The following is a 25,780-nucleotide window of genomic DNA, read 5'->3' as shown; positions in this document are numbered from 1 at the left end:
ATGAAAGAAGTACATGGAAAATAAGAATGAGTATGTTCAGAGGAGAAATGAAGTAAAACAAGCAGTCCGACAAGCAAACAAAGAATCATGGGATGAGTTTGGTTTAGAAATAGAGAAAAACTATCAAGGGAATAGTCGAAAGTTCTGGCAGACAGTAAAAGCAATGAAGGGAAAGTATGGAAAGAGAATAAGAAACATATAAGATGAATCAGGAAAGATCCAAACAGAAACTGAAGGTATATTGAAGGCATGGAGTATGTACTACGAAAACACATTTAGAGATGAAAATGGGAAGATGAACGAAGAAGATGCAACAGAGAGTGCAAATATAGAAGAGGATGGAAGAGATGAAATAAAAATGCAAGAAGTGGAGGATGCAATAGAGAGAGTGAAATTAGGAAAAGCAGCAGGAGCAGACAGAGTATACCCAGAACTAATAGAGATGGGAGGAAAGAAAGTTGTACAATGGTTGTGGAAGATTTGTAATGAAGCATGGAAGAGAAATAAAATACCCAAAGATTGGGAAAGAACCATGATCATACCAATCCAGAAAAAGGATAGCACTGTAAAATGTGAAAATTATAGAGCAATCTGTCTATCTTCAGTAGCTCTAAAATATACACAAGAATATTAGAATGAAGGCTAAGAGATGAAATAGACGAGGAGTTAGAAGAGGAACAAGCAGCTTTCAGAAGAGGGAGACAAACGCAAGATCACATTTTGACGCTACGACAAGTTATAGATAAATTCCTTAGCAGAGAAAAAGAACTATTTGTAGCCTTATTGGATTTAAAGACAGCTTTCGATACAGTATCTCGACAGCAACTATGGTCAGCATTACAAAAAATAGGAGCCTCAGAAAAACTAGTAAGAAGAATACAAAGTGTCTACAAGGCAGTTAAGGAATAGTGAGAATAGGAGGCGAGAAATCAAAAGAATTTAACATGAACAAAGGAGTTAAACAACGAAATAGCCTCAGCCCCTTACTATTTATAATACAATGGATCAAATTCATAAACAATGTAGAAGAAGAACTCGAAAATGTAAGGTTGGGAATAGGAAACTGAAACCAGTTTATGTACAATCACTTCTGTATGCTGATGACATAGCATTAGTAACATCAACTAAACAGGAACTACAACATACAGTAATAGAATGGGCCAGCTCAATACAAGATAGAGAAATGATAGTGAACCCAAAGAAGAGTAAAGTAATGCATATATCAAAGCATGGAAGTGAAGACATATTAGAAATAAAATGGCAAGGAGAACAGCTAGAACAAGTGAATAGGTATGAATATTTGGGAACAATAATAACAGGCGATGGAAAAGTAGAAGTAGAAATAAATAGCAAGGTTCTAAAAGCAAATGGAATTTATTACCAAATAAGTAATACAATTGTAGGAAAAAAGGAGGTACAAGAAAATACTAAATTAAGGATTTATAAAACTTAATTATACCAACAATGCTCTATGGCATAGAAAGCTTAACGCTCCAAAATAAGCACAAAAGTTGATTAACAGCAACAGAGATGAAATACCTCAGAAGAGTCATAGGAAAAACCAGACGAGATAGAATCAGGAACACCATAATCAGGGAACAGTTACAAGTAGAATAAATTGAAGACATAATAGAGAGAAGAACACTGGGCTGGTATGGCCATGTCATGAGAATAGGAGAAGAAAGAAAACCGAAACATGTAATGCCAGCCAGACTAGAAGGAAGGAGAGGAAGAGGAAGACCTCTGATAGAATGGGAACAATACCTGTCAGAGATGGTAAGTAAAGGAGGGAAGACACTAATGGAAGTTAAAAGAATGGCACAAGATAGGAAGAGTTTTAGCAGGTGGTTGAAGGACCCCGACGCCTAACAGCACGAAGGGTAAGAAAAAGTAAAATCATTAAACTGTAAATAAACATGGCAGCTGAAATTTTGCAAACTACCGTTAAAAAAAAGTCGCAATTCAACTACGAAGACTAGAGAAAATATTTTTTTAAGTTACAATTGTATAGTACATCCAGAATATTTTATTTTCACTGGAAGGTAACTTACTGAAATTATTATAGTTTCATTAACACATTCAACAAACATTTTCATGGTAGGTTCATATGTGCAGTATCAGAAACAGATATTTACATTTTTTTTATTTCCTTTAATCAAAGTGTTCAAATATTTTACAGGGCCGCTTACTAGAAAAAGCCTTTCTATAAAAACATATTTCTATAGGTATGTATGGTGCCAAAAACCACATATGCAATTTTAAGCATTTTTTAAAAAAGAAACATCAAAAAAATCTATTTGAATAAATTATTTTTAAAACAAAACCATGATTTTTCCCACCCTGTTTATAATATTAAAATAATACATTAGAATATATAGATACCTGTTGTGCAATCACAAAATACAGTTTTTTACGTAATATTTGTACAAAACAATGGAAACTTGGTATTTTACAGGATAATTACATTCCGCGAAAGTGTTGAGTGGTATTTTTGCAGACCCAGAAACACCGGGAAAATATTGGCCGGTATCGGTAAATAAGATCGAACCGGAATTTTCGATACCGATACCGATAGATAAATCTTTGGTCCTTCTGGTGTCGAACATCAGCCGTTAGAATGAATGTCTTATCACCTCGTGGAAATCTTTGAGTAATGTTTCAGGCTTTGACTGAATAATCTAATTTTGCATTGCACGCGAAACTGAACAAGCACACAGAATTACCTGTATACGGTGTTATAACTGAAATTATGGTACTTGGGTGCTCGTGTAATTATGCTCGTGCCCCAGGTTCAAGGTAATTACAGTCCTTACCGTGAGACATGTGAAAGTTGGTGGTAGAGTAAGGTATTTTTGTATCTCTAGCCGTTCTAGGATCGCATATATAGGGGAAAGTACCCAAATTTTGCCCACTCTTTCTTTATTTCACACAAAATCTACTGCACTACACATGACAAATAAGTAATCAGTGATCTAAACACAACAAAACATTAAACTAAGTGTACACAAGGAATCAAAGGAACGTCAGCCAAACAATATGAGAAAAATGTATTATACCAAAACATTACGAAACTAGTCATTTTTAAAACAGGCTACAAATTTCGTCCACTGCGTAGTTTACATATAGGTGGTAGTTACAAGTAATGAAACCAAATAATAGAAAATATGTATGTAATTATTAGAAATGCGTGACACCATAAGCATTTGAACTGCAAGAAAAAACTGAAAAGAATAAAATTGGCTGCAGTGTGAGCTGAAAACATGAAATCTAAAAATAGTCTACTTAGCTGTACTTTTATTTAAGACCCCTGTCTAGATGTTGAGGCAATTTTCGCAGGTGAAAAGTTGATATTTTGCTGTGTCACCAACATAATGCTCATGAAACGAAATATAACATTTTGTACATTCAACCCACTTGAAACGGTTAGGTGAAATTTGGATCCGTCAGGTTGGTGAAATTTGGGTTTACTTGAGGCCGTGTAATGAGACTCTTCCGAATTCAGAGCACAAGTCTTAAGTAACCGTAAAAAAAAAACTGTACATTACAGCACATTTCTTACTAACTAACCATACTTATCGGTAACTGTATAGAAAATACCTTTTCCTGTAGCTTTTATAAAACGTTGGTACCTCTAAAAAATCCAGTGGTAAAAATCTTCAAAAGCCCAAGGAGCACACATAATGCAATATTCTTCAATATCTCGCAGTTGACTGCTTTCGCAACATTTCTAACGTTAAGATCTATGGCAGTTTGTTGACAACTCATATCAGCTGAAAAACTCTGATGGGCGAAATTATGCTACTAGGCGAAATTTGGTTACTTTCCCCTATTCATATATACCATTATTATTACGAGGAGTAAGTTATTGCAAGAGTATGTTCGCATTCAGTTTGTCTCCACCAAACAGTGACGTCTCGTCCCTTGGGGCTTCCGGGGCTTAGCCCCTAAAGAAAACGGACGTATTCTCGTAATTATCAATTACCATAACGCATAATCATACAGTCTTTTAAAAGGCGATTTTTACCCACGTAAATTCATCGTTTGTTGCAATGGATACGACAGCGCTTCTAGCGGCATTGATGTCAATTATCGTTTTCCGGGGCACTTCGCAAAGGAAGGCGTGGCCTACACCCACCTACGTTACAGTGAAGGTCTGCTAGGAGAGAGAGGAGGGGAGAGTGCAATGGATTTGAGTGCTGATTCGGGGCTACTTCCTTTGCGTCGCGTTCGATCTCGCGTGTTGTTCTGTAGTGTTTTGGTGGCTTTCATTCGCTATGTTTTAGTGAGTTTGGCAGGGTTGATGTTCGAACACAAATTGATGAAGGACATAGGCTGTCAATTACAAGACACAATGAATTTGTCCGGAAAAATAGGCATATATTAAATAGAATTATCGATTGCTTAAAATTCTGTCGTCGACATGAACTTGCTCTACGAGGACATAATGAAAGACTTGCTCTACGAGGACATAATGAAAGAGAACAATCTTTAAACAAAGGCATCTTCCCAGATTTATGATCCCTTCATAGAAGAGGGAAAACTAAAGAGGGAACTTCGTGTTCTTTATTGTAGTGAAGAGTTGAAAAACATAAACTCTATCAGTAGATTACATTCATTTTTTATTTAAAATTATTTAGAGGGTACCTTTTCAGAAACAGTAAAAATGACAAACATAGTTTGAATAACTCCAGTGGCAACAGCTGAATCTGAACGATGTTTCAGCACATTGAAGCGTATTAAAACCTGCTTAAGAAATGCAATGGGAGAAGGCAGACCAAATGCCTTGGCAGTTGCTTACAATATAGATAGAATACATTTCAATCATAGAGGGCTTCAACGAAAAAATAATAACTTGCTGAGCAATAACTAACTAATTTGCTGAGCAGAAGAACAGGAGTCAATGTTCGTAGAAAGGTATGTTTCACAACAATACCTGTTTCTTTCGTAATCTTGTGAATTGTCATTATATTTTAAATTCTTTAAAAAAATAAGTCCAGTTTTGTAGTTTAGAAGAAGATAAATATCCGTTTTTTTGTAAGTCATGTAATTTGTCATTACATTTTAAATTATTTCAAAAAAGTAAGTCCAGTTTTGTAGTCTAGAAGAAAAAAAAAATACCTATTTTTTGTAATTCATGTGAATTTTCATTATATTTTAAATTCTTTAAAAAATAAGCCCCGGCCAAATTTGAGGCCACGAGACGCCACTGCCACCAAAGACGATCGATTTCAGGTTTTCCGCGCCTCTACCTGATTTAATTCATTGATGTACAATCCCGGACACTTCTGTGTTGTAATATTTGTTTTAGTGTGAGTTTTAAGTCCACTTTATGCACATAGGCTAATACGGTTAAAAGTGGAATCCGCAGGGTATGGAAACCGGAACCCCTTGGTTAGAAGTCTACTTGACGCTTTCCCACACATTTTAGCACATCGATGGAGCAATAGTTACATGAAATAGTCAAGGCTTTGCATTGAATTTACCTCAACAACAGACGGCAAATATGGTCGAAAGATTCCTTTCCTTGAAGACATACCCTAACTGGATTCATCAGTGGTGCAAACTTATGTGCGCATGAGGAGTTCGAACCCATCCAATGATTTGCCTGTTGCTAGATTTTATTTTAGAAATAAAGTCGCCGAAATTAAAATGCTTCATCATTATACACTTATAGCGTTATTAGGAAACTACGAGATTGAATTCATTGATTGATTGAATTGATTTATTTTACTTAGCGTTTCTGCTGGTTTTGGCTAATTGCGAAGATGATGAAGAAAGGTGATAAGATGAAGTAGATGAAGGGACGATCACAAACACATGTGGATGGTACACGACACAATTTCCATAAGATTATACTGGCCATGGGTTCAGACGCCAGAACCTCGTTAGTCTGGAAAGAAACTAAGAGAGGATAAGGGCTTATAATTCAAGGTAAGGATAGATATGCACTAAAAACTCACAAAATAAGCATGCAAAAATCACCAAAAATACGACATGGGCACCAAAAGTAATGTACATCGACAGATTTCTTATCATTTTCCCGGATGAGATACTAAAAAATTAGTTATTTTCACCTATGGCTAAAATATGCAAAAACGGCCATTATAAAATTCATGTATTCCTGTCAGAAATGGCCTGAAATGTAAAAGTCTACATTTTCTGGCCAATGAACAAAAAAGGCATTTCAGGGCAAATCCTCATCCTCTTATGCCATATACAACATTATCGCAATGTTTTCTCTAAAGTTGGTTCCCCTGATTAAGTTACAGTATCTTGTATTTACTTGCCCCATCTTCGTCTCTTATCCTCATCTTCCTTCTTGCTGTCCTTGATCACATCGTAAGCGACATCCTTGAAGCCTTGCGTCTGTTGCTTCGAGTTGGCCATTGCTCTGCCGGTTGTTGTTTGCACCAACTGCTTACCGTAGACTCCCAGTTCCACAGTGTGATCGTGGCATGATGCTACAACCTGTCGTAGGAAATTTCAAGTGAGTGATTCTCGTGGGAACCTAAAGCGGGATTACTTCATATCGTTCCACGGGTTCCTTCAGGAAGGTGAGATGACTTCCATAATCGACCTTCAGCTCGTCATTATATCGTAATGTTGTAATTTAGAGTTTTTTTCTAATACGAGTACTTGAAAGTAGGGTACGTTAACATTGACACAAACCCACGGCCTGCGAACAAAGCAAGGCTGAATCAGGGAGCGATTGTCGAGATAGTGGAATGTTCATTGTTTTCATTGTAGCCAGCTAAAGGTACTTACTCCCCACTAAAAGAAACGTAAATAACTTCACCGAACGTTGAAGAAACCCTCGAATTTCCAAACCCGAAGATGGGTCATTCCGTGTCAAATCAATCAATGAAAAAATATTTTTTTTGAATTTTTAGAATTAAGATTTTTAAGATCCTTTCCCGTTTATTCATTATACCTATCAATACGACAAAAAATACAACATTTCAAAAATTGGGGGGGCTATTAGTTATGAGCTATTGATCTTCGAAAAGCAAAAAACGCTAAAACTTGACATTGAAATCTTTAAACTCCTGTAAGTATAAAAACTATTTGACCTAGGGAGTTCAACTTGGTGTCATTCTCTTCTGGTTTTAACTAACTTTAATTTGAAGTGTAACGTGACTGTGGTATTTAAATTTTGCAATTTTCCAAAAACTTAAACGAAAATTTCTAAAACCCTCACAAACGCCACTTTAAAGTTTTTGAGAAAATTTATAATTTAAAGACATCAATTGACTATTTATGTACCAAATTTCACCACTGAGCACAATACGTGAAATGTTTTCGTTAAATAGTCGAATTGTCATTTTTTCTGTAATTCAGGAAGAAATTACTCTTCGTGTAAAGGAAGTGTGGTGCAGGAAGAAACAAAATTCACTTAAAAAATTTCCTACACCAAACATTATGGAGAATCAGCGTAGATTGGACCTCACTCGCCATCCTTTTCCGGATATTTAAATAAAATTTATGAAATCCGTATGCTTTCACTACCAAAACATTATACACTTTTTGAAAATTGCTATTTTTCAAAACACCAGTGTAATCTCGGAACTATATTGAAACCAAAGGATATATGTTTCCGGTTCATTTCACTTGACCCTTCAATTTGTTTAGCTGTCAAATGAACTCAGAACGTATACTCTACAGGGTGGCGACAGACATGGAAAACCGGGAAAAGTCAGGGAATTTGAGGTGTCAAAAAAAGTCAGGGAAATGTCAGGGAAAATCGTCTTCATTGACTTCGAACACTCCTTTGACGAAAATTGTTATAACTCGGGCACTATGGGAGCAATCTACATCGGATAAGTTTTGTTTTGCAGCTAAAACATCAGCGCATGCAACCGTGTACAATTTAGAACACTGGACCGAAAAAGGAGGCTTGGGGGGGCACGTCCCCCGAATTTCAATGGAAAAAACATAAAAATCTGTAGTTTGCCCCTCTTCTCCCGCTATTTTGGGGAGAAGATGCAAACTTTAGTATTCTTTTCAAAGAATGGACATTTATCAAGAGAATGAAACATGTTTCATGTTCTTGGGTGCCATACAAGTTGAATAATAAGCCAAAATGTGATATATTTTTTTTAACAGAAAATAGGTAATTTGCATTTTTGGAGGAAAATTGTTATAACTCGGGCACAATGGGAGCAATCTACTTCGGATAAGTTTTATTTTGCAGCTAAAACATCATAGCATGCAGCCGTGTACAATTCAGAACGCCGAACCGAGGAAGGGAGTTTGGGGGGCGCGACCCCCGAATTTGAATGAAAAAAACATAAAAATCTGGAGTTTGCCCCCCCCTCTTCTTCCGTTATTTGGGAAGAAGGCGCGAACTTTAGTATTATTTTTAAAGAATGGACATTTCTGAAGAGAATGAAACATGTTTCATGTTCTTGGGTGTCATACAAGTTGAATAATAAGCCAAAATGTGATTTCTTTTTTTTGTTACGAAAAATAGGTAATTAGCATTTTTGGAGGAAAATTGTTATAACTCGGGCACTATTGGAGCAATCTACTTCGGATAAGTTTTGTTTTTCAGCTAAAACATCCTAGCATGCAACCGTGTACAATTAAAATCGCCGATCCGAGGAAGGGGGGTTTGGGGGCGTGATCATCGTATTTCAATGAAAAAAAACAAAAATCTGGAGTTTGCCCCCCCCTCTTCTCTCGCTATTTTCGGAAGAAGGCGCAAACCTTAATATTCTCTTCAAAGAATGGACGATTCCAAAGAGATTGAAACTTGTTTCATGTTCCTGGGTGCCATACAAGTTGAATAATGAGCCAAAATGTGAAACTATTCGGAAATGTGTCATGGATATGTTGCGGAGAGGGGGGAGGTTGGTCATCAATATGAATTTACCTAGGCTTGCTCCAGCCCTGTGTCAGAGTTTCAACCCAAACAGAAGAGTATGAGGATCCAAAATGCACATTCATTTCGTAATCTGCACCATGATACCATATGGTTTCATCGGGCCAGAATGACCTTACTCTGATGATACCATATAATATAATCGAGGGAGTAAAGGTTAAGCCTCTAAATATTACGTGGAAAATGCATTGAATTATCATTTTTTTCTTGTCCGTATGGGAGTAGTAAGGATTGGATTGGATTGATTTGTTGTTTTAAGTCCACTTTATGCACAGTAAGGCTAATCGGGACTGGGCCTACAGTTTAAAGTGGGATCCGAACCACTATGTGCCTCCACCGGGAATCGAATCTGGGACCCCTTAATTACAAGGCGACGACGCTACCACTGAGCCATCGGGGAGGCCATCGGGAGTAGTAAGGAGACGGAACTGTCAACAGATGGAGGGGATGGGAGCGGGTGGCGCCGTCCGATAGTTGTCGGACGTCGTAGTAAGGCATTTTGTTGGGCAAACTGAAGGAACATGGAAACAAATAGGTTCCATTGAAACATACGATTTTTGTCGAATATCGGCACCCGACAAAGTATCTCATTACAACATGTGACAGAAATTGCATGCATGGGACTCTTATGATTTTTGTTCGATGTCTTTGGACTGCAACATTCAACCAAAATCATATGCATAAACAAGAAGAGCTTTAGACTGCAAATATGCTGCTGGAATCTTGTTACTCTTCTGGCTTACTTCACCTCATTTAATGTAGCAGTGCTGTCATCCTCCTGACGTATTACTGGTTTCGCACAAGTTAACATACGTTTACAATCACATTAGATATCAAGAACAATCCAACAAAACGGGATATATATTGAATACTATCACGAAAAAGTGAAACATAAATCTGAATTGGTGAACGTTATAAAAATTGGCAAGTGCATGCTCACAGCCTCAAATTTACTGCAACACTAGTATTGCAATGAAATTAACACCATTTTCTGTCCTGTCTGTTTAAACTCGTGAGAGGTGCTCATTAATCTCTCACTGAGTAACGTTAATGTCCAATATTATGAAATAAAATATAATAAATACGTAAATATTTTAATATCATATTTACTCGAATCATTCAATCATAAAAGCAAATCAATTTCTTCAAGAATTGACTTTTTTCTGCCAGCCCTGCTAAATTTTTACTTTCCATCTACTGATTTATACGAGGGGTGGCCAGAAAGTAATTTCCGATTGATTTTTCGCAAACGCCAAAACCGTGAAAAATGTTAATTGCTGCGAAGTTACGTTTAGGAATGTGCAGTGATGTCTGGACACATTTTTCGCCCTTTCTACAATAAATATCGAAATAATGCGAATTTGGCATAAAATGTAAATTGTTGGCGTTTTTAGGAATTTTTTAAAAAGAAATGACCTAAAACAACGAAATATTCCATGAAATCCAACATTCTTGTATTTTCTAGGCCATGTTTGTGTACATAGAACATGCAAGTTTTCCAACATTTTACTCAAGAGTAAACTATAGAGTTATAAGTACATGGAATAATTCCGACAGCCACATTAAATCATGTATTTCCCACAATTTTTTCAACTTCTATCAAAACCATGTGCATCACAGAGCAACGTGGCAGGGTTCTAACGAGAGATCGAGTGCGTATCTACCGTCACACGGGAGCCACATCTCCGGGTTTTGTCACGCGAGATGTGTTTTGAATTACCAATCTAAGTTCGCACCATCAGCATTTGTCGAGCGAGAAATAATGGAGCTCAGTCGTTAGGGCGTCTGACTACCATGCGAGAGACCCGGGGTCGATCCCCTGCGGAGGAGAACCGGGATGTTTTCCACCTATTCAAACTGCTCCGGCGCCCACCCAGCGTCACATCAAGCGGATACATGGAGGGAACTTTGAGGGATAAAGGTAGCCAGGAGCGTGGTGCTGATCACATCACCCCCGCCTTCAGCCGTGATCAAGAAAGTGTGGGGCCCTAACTCCACACTCCTATACACCTTCATGGTAAAGTGCAGGGGAGCACTTTACTATTACTTTTACTTCCTCAAAAATCTGTTCCAACGTATCAAACTGTCACGAAAATACGTAGACCATGTGATCTACAATTTAAAATAATCGTTTAAAAGCACAATGGAGTATTAAGTTTCGGTATATTTGGCAGATAAATGTTCTAAAACAAAAACGCGAATTTTGGGAAACGTAATACTGACAAGTCAAAAAAAGATAATACCAATTTTTGGTGCCATAATATATCGGTATCTGTCACGTGAGATTGATTGATTTTAATTTTTTGTGTGCGTCGCCACTTATGGTCATTATGCACCCTTCAGTATATATGGGGGAAACACCATTATCTAAAATCCTTACCTTAAAATTAAAAAAAGGGGTATGGAAAATAACTTTCCCAAAAGAACTTTCAAGATATCAAACTCTCACGAAGAGGCGTAAGCCATGTGACTTACAATTTGAAACAGTAGTTTAAAAATAACATGAAGGAATAATTTCAGACATTTACCAGAAAATGCGCTAAAATGAAAATGTGAATTTTGAGAAAAATAACTCGGTATAGTAAAAATAAAAAAATAAGAAAATACACCATTTTGAAAAAAATTACAAAATATCAAGGTCCCTACCGATTAGGCATAAATAAAACATGAATATCAGTTGTAATTTATTGCATTAGTAACAGTGAGTCTTAACCTAATTTTCGGCATAATCACCAACGTCGTTCTGGCATTTGTCGTAGTATGGCACTAAATCTTCTATGCCCATGGTGTATGTGTCTGACAGAAAAGACTGGAACTATCTCTACCGCACTGTAGCTGTCAAATCCTTGCCCTGCCAGAAACCTCTTCAGTTAAACAAGGAGATGAAAGTCGGTACATTCAAGGCCAGGGCTGTACAGGGAGTGGTCCAAGATCTCTCACGCAAAGGGCCCGTGTGTACTCAGCTGTATGGGGTTGTGCACATTCAATTGGCCTTCCGTGAATTGTCTGCACCATCATCTGACCATGCACGATGTCCTGTCTGCACACCTCACACAATTGCTGGTGGCTCTGTGCCAAATTCTGAGAGTGCATTGTAGACTAGGTTCGGTGGGAGACTGTATGACAGCTGCAATCTTTAACCTAGAACTGTCCTAAAACGGCTGCATTGCAACTGTACCAGATTACTGCTACATGCCACTTCTTCCTGCCTGCATGGGTGTGTGTCTATCTCTGACCACCAGTGCTGCGTATAGGCACCATTGGAGCTTTTTTCAGGATGCTCCTCGTATATGAACTTTCAGAAGCTTTTATTATTAGTGTGTTCCTGTTTTAATGTGTGGTTAGCTAAATCAGGTACCTATACAATGCAATTCTATAAATTCCTTGCGTTAAATATCTAATACCTACATACCCTTTTCGACAGCATTAATAGTATAACTGCATGTTGTCAGTTTCACAGTACTTCACTTGGATATACTGCACTGAAGCAGAAATCCCATTGATAATGTAAGGAAATATGACACTTTATTTTGTTCGATTCAATTGTTTCACTTATATGCAAGAGTTAAGTTGTTTGCTTTACAGAGAAGAGAGCTTTATGCATTGCAAAATGAGTCCGCACTCATGGTTCTTGCAAGCAGAGGGTTCCAAACCTCAGTGGAAATATCAACATATAATACCAAGAATGTATAAGGAAACTGAAAAATTACAAATTGTATTTCTTAGTCAATCACTCTTCACTCTAATTTCATTTAGTCCTAACTTTAAAAATAATCAAGTATTTTATTTTAAACTTACTGCGTATGACAAAATTCCGTAATCCTTCCTTAGCTTGTGAATTGTAATAATTTTCCAAATTCACTATTTTGCAGTTTGAATTCAAATCATAGAGAATAGAGAAATTGAGTCAATTTCATAGAAGATAATATTGGTACTTAACAAATCCATACCTGGATCTGTATGAGTTTATTATTTCCATTTGCAAAAACATCGATTTAGTTTAGTTTGTAATTGTCAGGGAAAAATGTAAATTTTGTCCTGGAAAACCTGGAAAAGTCAGGGAATTTCATTTCTGCTTGTTTGTAGCCACCCTGCTCTAGCGCCACGCCATTTGAAAATAAAATTTGTTGAAACCTTCTACACACAAAAATCACATTTTTTTAAAATGTCCTCTTTTCATGTGAAAATATTCCCTATCGAAATTTTATGCTTTAGGAGGTGATGTGGACGATAAAACCTGTTTTTGGGTATATTATCTAAAATCTATTTCTACAAGCCATAACTGTTGCATTTGTCACACAAGTTTTCAAGCGGTGCGTGTAGATTGACTTTGAGGGGGGGGGGGTTACTGTACCTATTCGTAAAATTATGAGGGAATACGGTGTACTCTCGTAGCCGTATTCCTCTGAGCTGCTTAGAGTTTCAGTCTTTTTTGACAATATGCGTTGTATACAATAATTATGTAGCTTCCTAACAAGTTTTTTCCACGTTAAATTATACAAATATTTTCGAACGTGCTAATACGAATTCGACGTTCACGTCATTTACATTACGAATCGGTTAGGGTTAGCCTAACCTTACTCCTAGCAGAGTAGGTACAACACAGCGGCGTATACACTGGGGCATCTAGGTAATCGCAGATGACCCGGCTGTATTTCTTATTTAATATATATATATATATATATATATATATATATATATATATATATATATATATATATATATATATATATACATTTCTTCGCAATATTCTTCCAAACCAATTTCGATGCATACATTTCTTTGCTTCAAGCGCGCGAATGCTGCCAACCGTTTGCCGCTGAATGTCCGGGAACCTTTCTCCAGCCGGTGGAATGACTTCAGGGAATCTCACCCTGACGTCATTCCTCCCGCTTCCCTTACAACCCTTGGCGAGGAGGGAGGAGAGAGGAAATAGGGGGAGGAAACTGCTTCTCAGGCGCGGTGATTCCGTGCCCAGGGTAAGCTCCTTCTTGTGAGAGTCCACCGGTCGCACTCTCAACCTTCAGAGCCCTCCCGTTCCCTCCGCTGAACTAGGGAACTAGGAACTAGGGAAAACATATCCGGTAGAGTGCGAAGAACAGGAAAATTGAATAACATGGGCAAACCAATTCTACGCTAATTTTCACTTTACATTTGCTTCTGTCTTGCTGATTTCTGTTACTTGAACATAAATTTATCAAAAGGAAAAAGCTTAAATATTGAAGATGAAGCAAACTAAATTAAAGTGCAAAGCCTAAGCAATTAAAGCACATATATGCTGACTCTCCCTATCCTTGTATTTACAAAAATAGTGATTGTTTCTCCTCTCTAATCTTCAAAAGCAGCGAGAATACTTCTTTCACGGAACTGAATATTTTTTAAAGGGAAAGATATCAAAAATAAATTATATATATATATTAGTTAATTTAAGTTGCTATATTCCGCCTCTTTAGATTAATAGTGATGAAGATGAACGAATTAAACATAAAACGAAAAAAAAAACATCAGGCACGTAGTCAGGTTGAGGACTCAGGGGGCTGAAACCCACTCCCCGAAATCCTACAAATATGTAATATAAAAAGTGTATAGTGGTAATTAATTTTACTTCATTAGCAGGGTTAAACACCTTGCATAATACGTTGTAATAATCTGAGATTCATCTTCAGGACTTCTAACCCCACTGTTTCAACTTTATGTGGCGGCTGCTAATAAGGGATGATCACCATTCCGAATAAAATTGTGGCTCTGGCCTGCAATGATTCGAACTTTTAAAACCTGTCATTTCGAACTCGGAAAGGGAGGATTTTTTGTCATTCATAGGGAATTTCATTCTGAGCCAGGAACACAACAACAGAAGTTTGGCGCGTGAAACTGAATGCGTGTAGTCGTTGGCTTCGTGCTGTGCTTCGTGTTTATTATTTATTTAGGTGTTAGTGTTTGTCGTGATAGTGCTGTGTTAAAGGGTAATGGATGTGATGCAAGATTTGCTGGTGAAACCTTTTGGAACAAGATCTTTTCAGGAGAAGTTGCAAATTGTTAATATAGGTAGTCCAGTGTCATCGCTTGAACTTATTTCTACACACAAAGACAAAAATCGGGAATATGTGAGGCATTTTCGCAAGCAAATTATGACAAAACACCATGGTTGACAGGAAGTATAAGTGTTAATAAGCTTTGCTTTTTTGTTGGCCGTGCTTACTTTTCGGGGCTGAAAAGAATGTATGGACGCGTGGCCTATACTGTAATCTTTGCAACGCTTGTGCCAAACACGAAAAATCCAAAAGTCACATAACTTCCTTTGTTAAGCTGCAATCTTTCGCACAGACACGTATTGACGTGCAACTGGACAAACAGCGTGCTTTGGATGTGGTACGGCACAAGTAATCGGGTCCTGGAGTAAGTTGAATTTTGCACTTAAATTAATATTGCGGGTTTTTATTTCACTAATGCACGTCTTTCATTTTATATATCACAGGTTGTTTTTTTATAGCTTTATAATACTGTCTTGTTTTATTATTTGAAATTCTACACGTATATTAAAGTGCAATAACGAGAATTAATTGATTGTGGTCGTAGCAATAAGACAAACATTCCGACACAATATTCCTAAATCCAATATGGATCCTGACATAAATTGCACAGAAAATTTTGGAGTTTGAGGATCAAGGGTCGGAGATTACCCACTCGTTAGAACCAGTATACGCCACTGGTACAACATTTTCACTGGTATCAAGATACAATTATTCTTACTCCGAAGTTAAATTTTACCCTGTGCGGCTCGGATCCCACTTTAAACTGTAGGTCCAGTCCTGATTTAGCCTGTCTGTGCATAAAGTTGACTTAAAACTGAATTCAGCCAGCCAACTGAAGTAAAATTGTTAACAGACTTTCGTTTTTGAGATTTCGGACACCCCTTTCACTCTGTAATCTAGAGCAGGGGTCGGCAAACTACGGCCAGCCGCCTCTTTCTCTATAGCCCGCGAGCTAAGAATGGATTTTTTTACATTTCCAAATTCTTAAAAATTTCAAAGTGGGATAATATTTAATGAAACGCGAAAATTATATGAAAGTAATGTTTCAGCGTTTATTGCAGTGTATGGGGACATCCCTACGTTTGTCGATACTTACAGTGTCCATAGACAAACTACTAGATTGTGTCTATGGCTGGTTAGGCGCTCTAACGGCCGACTTCGAGTTGAAGAGTTGCGAGAAAGACCGTGTGTGGCGCTCCTATAGGTCTCGCGCCACAACTTGAGCTCTGAGGAGAAAGTATTGGAGTTGACCGCGGAAGCAGTGACAACCCTCGTAATGAGTTCTCCGCCCTTCAAAAGCAGTGTGTGCAACCGCACTAATTTCTTGCTATTCTCAATATATGTTACCAGAATGCCTGTGATAACCTAGAGCATTTCTTAGCAAAGCTGTATATACACTACGTTCTTTTAATAGAAAAAAATGTATATCGAGCTTCTAACCTATTACGGCCATATTGCTTTGTATGCAATGCCGCGAGCTCCTCTTCCCCCCATTTCCTTCTCTCTCCTTTTCGTAATGGAAGTTATTGGGTTATAACGTCTGTCCATCCCTCTGACATCATCAATACGTATATACGTCTCTTCTCGATTTATTTTACTTGCGAAAGGCCACAGGAAACTGTGCTACGTCCATGGTTGCCATTAGAAGCCTCTCCTTCCTTTTCCACTTGGTGGTAAAGGCCTTATAACGTCTTTGTCACACTGCCACGTTTAACACCGTATGATGTTCGTTTATGTATATATATATTTCGTTTAAATAGTACACGGCTCTTCCAGTGTTTGGGCAGTTTGAATAACTCTAAAGAAATCGGCGCGCACAACAATAATATCTGGTTTCTCCATCAAAACCCTCCTATTGGATTCAGTTCTTTAATAAGGAAAACAAAGATCAAGTAAACATTTCCATAATGTGACCCCCAAATCAAAAATTGATTTTTTCTCGCAACTTCTTTGATAGGTGTAGGTACAGTATTGCCCACAACGTAAGAATCTCTTAGAAGCCTTCTAATAACCCATTTTTACTGTTTGTGGTGGAGTGGTTAGCACAGTGCGCTTCGACGTCATAGGTCCCGGGTTCGAATCCCGGCCTGGGCATGGGTGTTCTTTGTGATTGTCCCTTCATCAGTTTCGTCTTATCATCAGTCATCCTGATCTTCGCGGTTAGCCAAAAGTGTCAGAAAAGCGAAGTAAAATAAATAAAGTCAATCAATGAATTAATAATCCCATTATCCAAATTGGATTAATTGATTTGGTTCAGTTTACTTCGCTTTCTTGCCACATTTGGCTAATTGCCAAGATGACGATGAGTGATGATATGATGATGTTGATGAAGGGACACGCACAAAAACACCACCATCTACAGGCCGGAATTCAAACCCGATGCTCCTCGCGTCGTAGCGCGCTGTGCTAACCACTTCGCCACTGACATCGGTGAGTATCTCGTGAAACGAGGCTTCTCCCACATTTCTTGCCTGGCTTCGCAATGCAGAACCACCTTTTGCCGAATTATGCAAATCTACATCTAAACTGAGTAACCAGTTAATTGTTTACATCTGTAGATGGCAACATTGGAATTTTGCTCCACCAGCCTGCCTTTCTCTTGACAAAACCCATATGGCCCCCTCGGATTTCCACTTTCCCCAGAGCTCAATTGTCTCGCGAGACCTATAGCTATAGTAGAACCACAAGCAAAAAGACCTGCGCAGAAGCACATCGCGCCGGCGGGTGCGGGAAAGGGCAGGGGGAAGCAACATTAGCTCTGGCTCACGTCAGCGTTGCCAGGCCTATTGATTTCTCGGGAGAATTCCTTAATAAACTATTGCTATGGAACCTCCAACGGCCAGCTTAAAAACACGTTTCCTGCTCATCTTACTTGAACATGGAGGGGAGATGTGGAGTGGAACTCCACTCAGCCGTGACAAGTGCTGTTTGAACTGTGAAATTATGTCAAACGCTACCCAATTGTGCTAGGACATTATTTTCTTACTTTTACTACATTACTATTTTTAGATGGCTGTATTTTATCCCACCCTAAACCCTATTTCTATTTGAGTTATTTTACGCCGCTTTTGTGCCTCTACGGGTAAGTACGACAACATGGATGAATGAAAAACTGATGAAATGGATAAAGTGACACAGACACAGTGAAACATCCTTCCTTGCCTTACTAGGTAGAAACACTGACTTCGTAGCGTGGGCAAATTATGTTATACATGTATGTGTTTGTGGGTGTGTGTGTGTATTTCTAGCAGATGAGAAGGATGGGTGGCACCCTAGCATAAGCGTTGCTATCTTGAATTATTGAGGAAGACATGCTGTCTAATTCACCAAATATATTTCACATACGTAATGCCTTTTCTCATTATGGTGCAGAACGCGTGCCCACCTCTATCGATAGCTGTACACCGAACACCAGCAGAAGGCAAATTGATTTGTTATTGTTAGCATTCGACTTGAAAGATTGTGGAAAATCGCCGACAACGAAAGGCGGCACGTTAGCTTCATCTGTGAACACAACTTTCTACCATTTCCTGTCATAAAAATTCCTCGCGATAATAGAGGCATAGCAAACCCCTCATGTCGGTGCTGAGAAAAGGCAAATTTGAGGGTGTTTTCCCAAGGAAAGAAACTTTCTCTTCGCCAAGACGACGATCCTGAGATACGATTGCCTGAAGTGATACCAACTTAAAAGAACTGCAAGAGAAATTGTCAAAAGAAACAACAAAACACATTTTGAAATACATTAATAAATTACGTGAAGTTATGAACAGAGTCGTAAAAGTACATTTATTTCGATAAGTGATGATTTTGTTACAGAAGATGAATTACTTTCCTGGCTTTGTATGTTTTTCTTGGGTTAGCGATAGGGTTGTATGTTGGTAGTAAAACAAAAGAAAATCACGCAGCGGTGTGCAGTCAAGACGTAAATTCACAGCAGGCGCTGTGCTGTAGCTTCATGTTTTGTTGTTCATATACGTTGATGAAAGAGAAACAAGAACAACAAAATAATTATCTACTCACGGATTAAAACTTATAGATACTCGAGTTTGGATTCAAATTAAAAATTAACCAGTAATTAGTCTACATAGAAACGAGTTACATCAAAACTCAGCGTACTCAATTCTGCGTTAATCTATGCTACGCAATTTTTTTTGTCTTGAGAAAAGAGTGTCCCCCCTTTTTTTTGCATACGATCGCTCTCTTTGAAATTCTATAAAAAAGAAATGGGTGGTCCGATTCTAATGAAATTTTATTACGGTGCAACCAGGAAGGTTTTAAACAATTCTTAATTTTCAGATTTTTAAAATTTGTCAAAAAACTAATCTTATCAATTTTTGCGAAACTACTTATCTTATAGTATTGTAGTCCTACAAATACAATTTTGGTCTTGCTTTGAAGGTCTTTGCATCTGTTTTTCAAATCCATTATCATTGTCAATTCACGTTGCAAAACAGATTTTTAATCAACGGAGTACAGGGTGTCTACCAAAATAACAAATACAAAATTCTTGATCTTTCTTCCCTTTTTCTTAACCTTATTTAATCGTTCACTACTTAGGCATAGTTGCAAATTTAGATATTTTTATTCAGTGAAAAACCCTTACCAGAAGGCGGGTGAAGATGAAAACTGAAGCTGTGCTTGACTTGCTTTAATTATTAATGCATGTAAAAATTAATGCTCCAGATATCATCTTAGATGGGGAATGGCCACATTACGTTATGTAATATTTTTATAAAACTTTATGCATACAAAAATGTAATTCTTAAGAACCAAAGTAAACAAATTTTAAACACAACTCAATATAATTTAAATTTTCAAATATTCAATATTATTAAATCCCAGTACAGGTATATAACAATTTAACTCGCTACACTGTAAAAAAAAAATAGCAAACATTCTTGACCACAAGCATGATTTCTTGACTATTTTGACTGGTAGACAGCCTGGAGTAAATATGTACATGGAACGTGTCCAACACTGTTAGCACTAAGAGCCTGCAGTTTCTATGGTTCAACGGATATCGCTGCATTGATATGTGCGAGAACCATTTCAATTCAACTTTTTTGGGACACAAATTTGATACATTATATATTAGAAAAATCAATTCATTTGTGAATATATATCCATAAGCATAAGATAAAAAAAAAAGTTTTAGTTGAGCAAAATGGGCATTTACAGCTGCAGGCATGCATTTGAGGAATCTTATGAACTTGAAGGTTACCAACCTTACCACTCTTTCACTGTAGCATCAATCTGTTTGAACATAATTTCCTTACATCAGTCTAATACTGGGATGCTTCTCCATTTTCTACCCAAGTATCAATTTGCAACAAATGAGAAAGGGCTATCTAGTCCAAACTTACCTGCACATTGTCATGTTCTTTTCAGAAAACCATAGAACAGATGTTGTTCACTTTGTTAATATTTACAATTTTTTTTCCTGAAATCTACTGGATGTCCTCTTTCCACATACATAAAATAGAAGAAATCACGAAAGAAACTAAAAACCAGTAAATATCTGATATTCCCCGGACACCTATAACTTCTTCGTTTTGTCAATTTTTGACATTTGTATCTACCTATCTGCTTCGCGGAACATTCTTTAATTCATTCACGTTTTTTGATCAAAGTAATTGTAATTTTTTTAATAAAAGTGTTTTTGTAACTGAAGAACGTACGTTTCCGCAAATGGTTTGTGGGGCTGTGTGTCGATGGTTCGTGGGGCTATGCGAGAATGGTGTGTGGGGCTATGCATATTTCTTTTGAAACCAATTTTTAACTATTGTAACCTAAACGTGACCCTACCTAACCTAACCTTATCGGGAATCGTTCATCACCATTGTTACGATGCACACGTGTAGGCTCTATTTCTACAGACATGATATCTGAGGTTCCTTGAAAATTTCAACATCGCCACTGCATATGATACCCATATTGTGGAAAACTGCACACGCGATAACAATGTCTCGAACTGTTTCCAAGTCTTCTGGACAAACGTGGAAAACGTCGCTTCCATATCCCAAAGGTACTCTCCGCAACATTCCTCTGCTGAGCATGGGCATAGTTGTACCTCTTTCAGGATCAGTTGGTGGGTCTTGGAATGGACTGTAGAGGTATGGTCGAGCTGAGCTGAATATCCCTTGCCATGAAGAATTGCATCTTGTCCTTTGGAATATCGAATTATCATAAATACTTCCTGCCCATCTAGCCACGAAGTCAAGAACTCACTTTTTGGACCTGCACTACCTGAAAAAATAACAACAAAATATCCTTAAGACTGATCTCACAATTTAAAATAAGAACATGGAAAGTTGTAAAGAAAATTCATTCCACATAAATTAATGCCTAACCACAAATTAACCCAATACACATACCTGATTATTAAAATGTCCATATCTTGTGCATTTTGAAATGCAGAAAATACTCATTTCTGAAGTTAATAACATGAAAATAACTGTGTTTGTAAAAGTTTTTCAGTATTATTCAAATCTAAACAATTGCTACATACCTGCCTAAACTACTTGCATAAGTGCACACGAGCAGGATGGTAAAATTATTCTCATCAGAAAACCTGTTCAGTATTTGCTTATAGGCACATGTAGAAATTGATTTATGTAAATGCATGTGTGTACTATGAGAATATCGAAATTACAATAGCAGAGTTTGGACCTATATTAATTTATGTCAAATAAAAATTATCTGAAGGGATAAAGCCTCTTCTGTGTACACCTTTGGAATGGAAAATAGAAGAGAAATATTCATGATTTCACAATTATGCTTGTTCAAATATGTTCATGTTAAATCATATATTTTTGTGTAATCATATATACTGTAGTAATAAAATAAAATCAGCGACTACCTTCATTCACCAGGTGATGAACCAAGCTTTGGGGCTATTTTCACCAGGTCTCGTGATTTGTCACTGTGGAAATTTATTTTTAAGACACAAATATTTTCTTGTATTCTATCTTTTACACTGCATGTTAGGGAGGGCAGTTAGGTATTCCATTTGTGTGTAAAAATAATCAGAAACTTCTATAGTGCACAGGTTAGGTAGTTTGATTAACTGTTATTGTCTTGTTTATTTTCCCAAGTTAGTGTGAGTAATTTGACATACATACATTGACAATGTGTGAAAGATATATCTGGTCTCACCACATTGTGCCAGTAGTTGCCCAAAATAGAAATACTAGGTACCCTTAACAATCTGTACTCCCTCAAGAAAGTAAATGCCTTGCATGGTTTATGTTAAATGTTGAGGTTTTTCACTATTTTTAGCTCGCACAGATGTGTCATTGTGAAATAAAGTACGTCTGTTACCTTACTGTGAAACAGCCTGAGGGCTTCGTGCAAGTGAATATAGCACCCAGCACGACATTCCACAACAGGAGCTAAAATTTTTCGTCGTTAAGTTAGGAGTAGGGATGGCCAAACGGATCCGGATCCGAAAATTCCGGATCCGGATCTGAAAGTTTCGGATCTGGATCCGGATCCGAAAGTTTCGGATCTGGATCCGGATCCGAGAGTTCCGGATCCGCGGATCCGGATCCAAAAGTTCCGGATCTGGATCCGGATCCGAAAATTCCGGATCCGGATCCGGGTCTGAAAGTTTCGGATCTGGATCCGGATCCGAAAGTTCCGGATCCGAAAATTTCGGATCCGGGTCCGAAAGATTCGGATCTGGATCCGGATCCGGATCCGAGAGTTTCGTATCTCAATCCCATTATAATATTACCACAACTTAAAAGGTATTATGTTCTTCTATTACAAAGAAATTTTTCGTTAGTCCAACAAGAATTTTTTTCAAGTGTTGTTCCTAAAATACTTTGCTACGCATCGGCTAACACACTCGTGCACAAATGTCCGAGGTGATTTTGTAAATGCCATTGAAACGAATATGTATTCATTCGAATGTATTGGAAATGAAAACACACATAAATGTAAGACATTCCATTCCAGGATGAAACCTTTAACACATATAACAAGATAGAAATGTTATACAAAAATTATACAATTGTTCTACAGTTACAGTTCTACAAATTAAAATAAAACATTATAATATATGCAGTGTTAAATAATTACAAGGGAGGTTATCTAAGTATCCCCCTCCGATTTCCATGAAACTTGGCAGGTGTATAGTGGGGCCCAAAGGCAGAATTACGTGTTTTTTTGTTTCAGCTAAAAAACTGTTTTAAGGGGCAAAACCCCCTCAAATGTCAAGATGAAGACAAATTGAAGTGAGGATCTGACCCCTGTGTCCCTCTCCGATTTCCATGATACTTGGCAGGTGTGTATATAAACGGGCCCAAATGAAGAAATTCGTGTTTTTTTTTTGTTTCGGCTAAAAAACCGTTTTAGGGGGCACCCCCCCCCTCAAATGTCAATATGAGGACAAATTTAAGTGGGCATTTGACTTATGTGTCCCCCTCCGATTTCCATGAAACTTGGCAGGTGTATAGTGGAGCCCAAAGGAAGAAATACGTGTTTTTTTGTTTCAGCTAAAAACTGTTTTAGGTGGCAAAATCCCCTCAAATGTCAGGATGAGGACAAATTGAAGTAAGGATCTGACCCCTGTGTCCCCCTCCGATTTTCATGAAACTTGGCAGGTATATAGAGGGGCCCAAAGGAAGAAATACGTGTTTTTTTTGTTTCGGCTAAAAAAAACTGTTTTAGGGGGCAAAACCCGCCTCAAATGTCACGATGAGGACAAATTGACGTGAGGATGATCTGACCCCTGTGTCCCCCTCCGATTCTCATGAAATTTGACAGGTGTATAGAGAGGCCCTATGCCCCTTGTTTCTTCCTATGCCATATTTACGTGGTTTCGGGGTCAGGTCCCCACTTCAATTTCTCCTCATCTTGACATTTGAGGGGGGGGAGAATGAAAACACACATAAATGTGAGAAATTCCATTCCAGGATGAAACCTTTAACACATATAACAAGATAGAAATGTTATACAAAAATTATACAATTGTTCTACAGTTACAGTTCTACAAATTAAAATAAAGATCTGGATTTCGGATCCGCTAGGATCCGGATCTGACCATCCCTACTATACACCTGCCACGTTTCATGGAAATCGGAGGGGAACACAGGGGTCAGATCTCCACTTCAATTTGTCCTCATCTTGACATTTGAGAACAATTTTTTTGCCGAAACAAAAAAACACGTATGTCTTCATTTGGGCCCTGCAAGTTTCATGGAAATCGGAGGGGGAGACTTAGACCTCCCTTGTAAGTGTATTAATTAATTACAAATCGCGCACGCGCGCACACACTATATATATGTGTGTGTATGTATATTATATATATCGGGTGGGCTGAAAAGTTCGTAGGCTGACTCATAGATGGCGTTACTAGAATTAAATCCATGTGATTTTTACTTAGTACTAACCTTCAAAATATACGTGTATAAATTTCACAGCTGCCGGATAATTAGTTCGTGAGATATAGCATTGTGAGTGAAGCAGCTTTTGTTATTGTGAAAAAATGGATAAAAAAGAATTTCGTGTGTTAATAAAGCATTGCTTTTTGGCGAAAAAAAATACTGTTGAAGCCAAGGCTTGGCTTGATAAACATTATTCGGACTCTGCACCAGGAAAATCAACCGTTGAGAAGTGGTTTGCTAAATTTAAACGAGGCGAAATGAGCATCGAAGACGATGCACGCAGTGGACGCCCCAAGGAGGCTGTTACCGACGAAAACATCAAAAAAGTCCACAAAATAATTTTAAATTATCGTAAAGTGAAGTTGATCGAGATAGCTGAGACTTTAAAAATATCAAAGGAACGTGTTGACATATTGTGCATGAATATTTGAACATGCGAAAGCTGTGTGCAAAATGGGTGCCGCGCGTGCTCACAATCGATCAAAAGCAACAACGTTTTGATGATTCGGAGCAATGTTTAGCGATATTCAACCGTAATAAACACGAATTTTTCCGTCGATATATTACAATGGATGAAACATGGCTCCAATCGACAGTCAGCCGAGTGGACTGCACGTGATGAACCGAATCCAAAGCGTGGAAAGACGCAACAGTCGGCTGGCAAGGTTATGGCATCAGTATTCTGGGATGCGCATGGTATTATATTCCTCGATTACCTCAAAAAGGGCCAGACCATCAACAGCGATTATTACATAGCGTTGTTGGAGCGATTAAAGGATGAAATCACGAAAAAACGGCCCCATTTGAACAAGAAAAAAGTTCTGTTTCATCAAGACAATGCACCGTGTCACAAATCAATGAAAACGATGGCAAAATTATATGAATTAGACTACGAATTGCTTCCCCATCCACCATATTCTCCAGATCTGGCCCCCAGTGACTTTTTCCTGTTTGCAGACCTTAAAAGAATGCTCGCTGGAAAGAAATTTAGCACTGATGAAGAGGTAATCGCCGAAACTGAGGCCTATTTTGAGGCTAAAGAGAAATCGTACTATAAAAATGGCATCGAAAAATTGTATGACCGCTATAATCGTTGTATCGCCCTCGAAGGCAACTATATTGAATAATAAAATCGAATTTTGTCAACAAAATATTTTTTACTTTGTTAGCCTACGAACTTTTCAGCCCAACTGTTATATGTATATTAGCAGGTAACAATATGTTATAAGCACATTGTTACTTTCCAAAGAAGCGCATGTGGGATGGCAAAACGGATCCGGATCCAAAAGTACCGGATCCGGATCCGAAAGTTCTGGATCCGGATCCGAAAGTACTGGATCCGGATCCGAAAATTCTGGATCCGGATCCGAAAATTCTGGATCCGGATCCGAAAGTTTTGCATCCGGATCCGAAAGTACCGGATCCGGATTCGAAAGTACCGGATCCGGATCCGAAATTACCGGATCCGGATCCGGATC

At 37.9% G+C, this 25,780-nt stretch overlaps 1 protein-coding gene across 1 annotated transcript in view; it reads right to left on the bottom strand.

The window, feature by feature from the left end:
• The window catches only part of LOC145987291 (scavenger receptor class B member 1-like), a 42,227-nt gene extending 35,809 nt beyond the window's left edge, over positions 1-6,418 (bottom strand). Inside the window, exon 1 of the mRNA XM_083121808.1 lies at positions 6,288-6,418. Within this exon, the coding sequence (XP_082977934.1) occupies positions 6,288-6,387 (100 nt within the window). The 5' untranslated portion in view covers positions 6,388-6,418. The remainder of the gene's footprint in view (positions 1-6,287) is intronic.
• Between the last annotated feature and the right edge of the window lie 19,362 nt (positions 6,419-25,780).

This window comes from Lepisma saccharinum, chromosome 4, assembly GCF_977018435.1.
Source record: "Lepisma saccharinum chromosome 4, izLepSacc3.1, whole genome shotgun sequence".
NCBI lineage: Eukaryota > Metazoa > Arthropoda > Insecta > Zygentoma > Lepismatidae > Lepisma > Lepisma saccharinum.
The sequence above is the reverse complement of the archived record's forward strand: the minus strand, read 5'-3'. Positions and strand labels throughout refer to the sequence as shown.